The sequence below is a fragment of the Mycetomoellerius zeteki genome, unplaced genomic scaffold (genome assembly GCF_001594055.1).
Source record: "Mycetomoellerius zeteki isolate Tzet28-1 unplaced genomic scaffold, Tzet1.0 scaffold31, whole genome shotgun sequence".
Taxonomy (NCBI): Eukaryota; Metazoa; Arthropoda; class Insecta; order Hymenoptera; family Formicidae; genus Mycetomoellerius; species Mycetomoellerius zeteki.
In genome coordinates, this window is record NW_017257294.1 from 1,534,033 (window position 1) to 1,540,718 (window position 6,686).

The 6,686-nt window shown below is 33.8% G+C and overlaps 1 protein-coding gene across 1 annotated transcript; it reads right to left on the reverse strand.

The window, feature by feature from the left end:
- Nucleotides 1-3,816: 3,816 nt before the first annotated feature.
- Nucleotides 3,817-6,197, reverse strand: LOC108724627 (aminomethyltransferase, mitochondrial). Its single transcript, XM_018451081.1, has 5 exons — nucleotides 5,836-6,197; nucleotides 5,224-5,564; nucleotides 4,834-5,153; nucleotides 4,554-4,636; nucleotides 3,817-4,373 (listed from the first exon to the last, which is right to left on the reverse strand). The coding sequence occupies exons 1-5, from the start codon at nucleotides 6,125-6,127 to the stop codon at nucleotides 4,036-4,038; spliced, it is 1,374 nt and encodes a 457-aa protein (XP_018306583.1). The 5' UTR covers nucleotides 6,128-6,197; the 3' UTR covers nucleotides 3,817-4,035.
- Between the last annotated feature and the right edge of the window lie 489 nt (nucleotides 6,198-6,686).

Genomic DNA, 6,686 nt, shown 5'->3' on the forward strand with positions numbered 1-6,686 from the left:
AACGTCATAAAAGTACTATTAGTAATTTCAAAACGCTTCTGCAGTACTACTTTATGACGTCATATTGTCAATACTGACAGTGAATAACGAAACGCAGCCATAGTCAGACCTTATACTTGAGGCTTCCTTAAGCCTTATAACTTTGTTAATTGCGTTTTCCTCTCGGCGTCTAACTTACATCATTAAGACAATTTAAGATATGTATTTTTTATTTAATTTGTATTTTAATTTAATTTACTATAAAATGTACATTGATAATTTAAACTATAACGCAATGTTAATTTATTATTTATTTGTAAGATTGTAGAGTTGTGATGAGATCTCCTTTGATATTTTTACATATGGACCGCATATTACGAATACAACCGAACTTTTTACTGAACATTATAATTTGACTGAATTTTCCGATAATTTATGTAAGATTGTTTGTTGTTTTACATTGAAAATGACCCGATCGGTGTCGAAACGTTTGTATGTATGTATGAAAGGTTATTAAATATTTTTTATAATGTAAAATTGTTGTATAATGAGAAAAAAGTGAATCTGTTTATAAGTTTGATTGACAGTATTATGAATTGGTATAGTATCTTTGCGCCATATTATCCAAAGGATAGGATAGAAGGCGTCTAACTTCCCTCGGGAAAAATATCTAAAAAGAAAAAAAAAGTATCTATTACACTATTCTAATTATTATATAAATATTCAAAAGGTTACTGAAACTCTATCGCGCACGCATTTATATTCTTATTACTATAATTACTAACAATTAACGACAATCTCCGAAATATTGGAGCTTCAAGTCTCATCCGTTTATTTTCACGATGTACGAACGATGCCCTCTGTCGTCTTCCAAGCGCAACCAATTACGAGAAGTCGTTTGGCGCTTCGAGCGTTTCGATACTTTCGAGAATCGCAATTTCGCCTGCGATATTTTTCAAACCGGCGCTTCAGTCATTTACGCGCCGCGGTGGTTCTCGGGAATCGTGTGCGTCTCACTCCGTGTATTTTCCGCGAGTGTTGCCGTCCGAATGTGAATTTCGCACGCAAAAAGTCGTTCGCGAGTGCCCCGTGGGAAGATCGTCGCGAATCGTAACGCGTTGAGTCGCACACGATCGTTATCGCGCGATGATCAACGTGATTTCAGAATCGATGATCCGATCGAGTCTCCATGGTGCTCCGTCAGCGTGATCCATTTCTGCCACGATCGAATCCACGTAAGTATCTCAAGTGCGTTAAAATAAGAATAGCAGACGTTGTAATCGTCATCAGGTATATAGGCGTATTCCCAGTGAGAAATGACAATGGAATCGATGTCGAAATCGTCGAATCGACGTCAAATCGACGTCGATTCGACGTCGATTCCATTGTCATTTCTCACTGGGTTGCTATTTTGTACTTTGTTCTGTATTTCAGAATCGACCCGATTGAGTCCCCATGATGCTCCGTTAGCGTGATCCATTTCTGCCTGGATCGACTCCACGTATCTCAAATGCGTTAAAATAAGAGTAATAAACGTGTGATCATCATCAGGTATATGGCATATTGCTATTCTGTACTTTGTTCTGTAATTTGTAACTATCGATTACAGCCTGTACTCCAATATACAGGATGTATCTAAAATAACGTACACTAATCATACAGTGCTATTCCTAATAAAAAACTGAGTCGAAAAGTCCTTTACCATTTTGCAATTTTCGCAATAGTTAACAAGATACAAAAAATCGCTGAATATTGATTTTCAATAATTTTTTATTCAAATATTATCAACTTTACAGAAAAACTGCTAGAAATAAAAATTGTTTATTTTCTTCTCATAAAGTTATGAGAATTTTTTCAGAATTTTTTTAGAATTTTTTAATACCGTATTTTTTCATGTTGGTAAAAATAAGAAAATGTAATACTAAAAAGTTGATAAAAAATTCTGAAAAAATTCTTAGAGTTTTATGAGAAGAAAATAAATGATTTTTGTCTATTACAGTTTTACTGTAAAGTTGATAGTATTTGAGTAAAAAATTATTGAAAACCAATATTCAGCGATTTTTAATAATTAATATCTTGTTAACTATTGCGAAAATTGCAAAATGGTAGAGGACTTTTCGACTCAGTTTTTTATTAGAAATAGTACATATACACGTACATACAAAAAATTTTCACGTTTCCGAACTAGGGAAAAAGTTCTATGATCGCTGATATATTCTATGATTGCTGCCCTGAATAAACGGGGAGAGCCGCCATTTTGTGATTCACTTTAGCCCGTGTCACACTACGCGTTAGAGATTGCTAGTTAAAAATTAGAATTCAATCAAAACGAAACGGCTTAAAATTAAAATTATCTGATTAAATTATCGAATCCCGGGAAAAAATGTGATACATATACATATTTTATATACATAATGTATAATTGTATAATTGTATAGAATATGCCAATTTTTTTACACATAATTATGTATAATTTTATGTAACTATATATAATTATATATGAAACATTTTTCCCCGGAATTTTAATTTCTAATTTGGAATCCTCGTCTCTAAAGCGTAGTGTGACACGACTATTTGGGTGCTTTTTATTTAGAGACACAAGTTTTATCTTTGAGTACATTTCGTTTTACATAATATGATGCATGATGTATTATGTAATCCATAATTAAGGTAAACGTCTCAGTGACATGTATCTACGTCCGGATACATACACAAAATTTGTTATTATTAATTTCAAATGCTTTTTTTATTATGACATAATTTAATTATATTTGAAGATTACAATTAAATTATAATATTATATTTAAAAAAGCATTTGAAATTCACACACACACACACACACACACACACACACACACACACACACACACACACACACACACACACACACACACACACACACACACACACACACACACACACACACACACACACACACACACACACACAATAATTAATAAATTATGTGTAAGGAATACATTTTGGGAAAAAGCTGGTAGTGTTGAAAAGAATATTAAAATCATAAAAATATTAAAATTCGTCGTAAATTATGATTCATTCATAGCGAATTCGATTGGACGCACTCAGTGCGCACTGGTGCATATTAAAACCGTTGTACACAAAATAACGTGAAGAATGTTTATAAATAAACATAGAAATTGATTAAATCGTGATATAATCAATACATTTTATTGTACTATTAGATAAAGTATGTATTTCATAATTTGAAATATTTGCATTTCATTTTTATACTCAAATTAAATCAGTGTACAACGGCTTTAATATGCACCAGTGCGCACTAGTGCTTCCAATCGAATTCGCCATTTTAGTATTTTGAGTCCCTTGAATTCGATTTGATTTCAAGATCTCTGTAATACCAACTATCGTTAAGACTCGGTTTTTCATTATCAGCATTATTTAGTTAACAACTTATGGTTTAGATTGAATTTTACTTAGCTTGATAATGTAAAAATTTTGTTTTCCTAACTATGATTAATATTCACTATAAACCAATGGTTTTGTTTTATAAATAAAAACTTATAACATTTTATAGAACATTCATAATAAAACTGCAATACATTAAAAAAAATGTTTATTGAAAAATGCTTTCATATACAATTTCATTAATTCATTATTATTAGATATATTTATTTTATATAAAAGTCTTTTATATATATATATATAAATAGATGTTACAATTATGTCAAAATTATCATTAAAATGCATACGTTTATAAATAGTAATCAATCTTGTAATCTTTCTCTCTTATAATATTTCTATTATATTTATTATATGATTTAATATTATATTTAGCAATCGATTTTTCGAGAACCCCAATTATATGATATTAATTTAATTCCACTTACATTAGCTAATGTCTAATTAGAAATTATCTATCATAATTACCATATCATTTGCGACTCGTCGCAATTTATTTGCGTCAGCAAACGAATCAATTGTTCGTATACTTTACGAATGTATAAATGATTGGTCACTGTCAATTAATTATTTCGCAACATTGTCTAAAATCAGTCAATTTTCGTTGCGAAATCAACATCACTTCGGGGTGTAATACTTCGCTTTTACAAAAGGCATTCTCGTCACGGTACCCTTATACGTCTTCCCCCGAACCTCGACCAATATTCCACCACCGAATTGCGCTAAATCCGGTGGCATGTATCCCATAGCGATCGGCCGGCCCAAGGTCGGACTTGGTCCACCGGAAGTGACGCTGCCCACACGCTCACCTTCCGGCGTCAATATGGGCGCGCCTTCCCTGGCAGGTGGTCCTTGACCCAGTAAGAGCCCAACGCGTTTCTTCGTCGTGCCCGTCTTGATCTGCGAAAGTATTCGTTGTGCGCCTGGAAAGTTCGCCTCTGCCCTTCGTCGTTTCGCTATGAGAAAGAGAGAAGATCGATATTTTGTAAAACTGCGATAATTCGCGTTTCGCGTGATAAAGTTAGAGAAGATTAAATAGGAGCAATGGAACTTCGTCGCTATTTAAAAGTGTTTAGAAGCGTTTAAAAGAGTAATTATGTTTAGATTCATGATCTTTGCGAGACCATAGTATTTACCGACTAGCCATGTAAGGGCAGCTTCGATTGGTGTGGTGTCCTCGTTGATATCGTGACCGTATAGACAAAGTCCAGCCTCCAATCTGCGAAAATAATTAGAAAAAAATATTAACAATTATAATTTATTATTTTTTTTATTATATTTTATTATAAATATATTAATAGTTCCATTATATTATTATTATTATATTATTACTTGCTGTTTACTTTTGATATTATTGATTGCACGTTCAAAGAGTATTGTTTTAAAACATGTTATATCTGTTTTCTGTTAATTTACCTTAGGCTATCTCTGGCGCCTAAACCGGCTAGTTTCACATCAGGAATCTCTAAGATCCTTTCGACTAGATTAATCGCGTTATTCGCAGGTATCGAGATTTCAAATCCGTCCTCTCCGGTATATCCACATCGCGAGATTCTAATACGGCTGCCTGACACTTTGGTGTTGACGCTATTCATAAATTTTAGGCTTCGAAGATCGATCTTTACCAATGATTGGAGGACCGTCTCCGCTGTAGGACCTTGAAGAGCTATGAGCCCTTGTTCCAAGGGATCCAAAAAGTCGATATACACGTCTTTACCAACCTTTATAAAATCATCCTGAAAGCAGAGAAGTTTATTTTCATTGTATATTGACTGCCAAAATGGGGGAGCATGCAAACATTTTTACCTGACGCTCCAAAAGAAGTCGACTATCTTCGTCCCGTCTTCCCGCGTTGGATACCATAAAGTATTTGTCTTCATCATCTTTAGTGATAATGAGATCGTCTAAAATTCCACCCTTATCGTTTGTGAAGACTGTCAAAGTCGCGGCATCTCTACTTAAATTCTTGAGGTCACACGTGGTTAGTGATTCCAAATATTCGCCGGCGTCTTTACCAGAAATGCATGTCTGCAACATGTGACCAACATCGAAGAGCGACGCTAACGATCTGGTGTGCAGATGAGACACTGCGATCGCCTCTTGATACTGTACCGGCAGTAACCATCCGGCAAAATTGACGATTTTGCCTAAACATTTAGAATAATTTATTTATAAATTCGAATGAAATGAGATAAGTGACTTTCTTAATTGTTACATATTTTCTGCGTTACATGATTTCTTAAAAATCACAGTACTATCATAAAAATTAAGAAACAGAAAAGTTATCTTATGATATTTATTTATTCGTGAGCATTAAATATGTATTTCTGCGATATAATTTGGCATAGATTTAAAATTAAAGATATATTGAATTTAATATTGATAACTGAATCAGAGAGATTTGCATTTGCAACTTGCCTTGCTTTTCCACATGAAGATCGTAAAGACAGGTCTTGCGAGCTTCCTTGATAACCGACGTTGATGACAGCCGATGATTCTCCCGGCGTGTCGTTTCGGCAGCTACATGAGGTATCGTGGAATCGATCAAACAATTCGAACGCGACGTCGAACCACCACTAACAATAAGTCTCTCCTTGACCCTCGACAATATAGCGACGCTGCAGGTGTCACGTACGCCTCCCAAAGCGTTTAAACATTTCTCGAGATTGTCGCAGACGATGAATCTGTCGCGAACGACGAAACGAAGCATGATGCTCCTTTCTTAACGCTTTGTCATTCACTAACTTGAATAACACCGCATAATTCAATGGTAAGCCACTCTGTTGAAGCTGTGATGACCCCGCGTGATATTTGCTATCAGACTCGGATATAGCTTCGAAACTTAGGCGTTTAAATGTTTTGACAAGAAGATAATCTTATCACCACGCGATATATCATAAATAATCTTTCTAAAAAATTTAATTACTCAAGTCGTTTATAGTAGTGTCATTAATTTGTTAGAAAAAGTTTTAAAATCGATGTTAGATATCATTCTCTATATTACTTTATATGAACTTTGTGGTATAAATTAATCGTTTTTTATTTTGCAAAATTTTGGATGTTTTATAAAATAATAAAATAAGAAAAAGCAATGAGAGAAGTTTATTCTATAATTGTTTTCTGGGAAAACATATTACGTAAAATTGATGAAGTAAGCCGTGTCTGCAAGTGTTTAACTACTCGATATCATAAAAAATGTTATAAATTACCACATTTCTGTTTACCTCCTCCTGTTATCAGCTGGCAGTTAATTCTATCTCTATACGTAA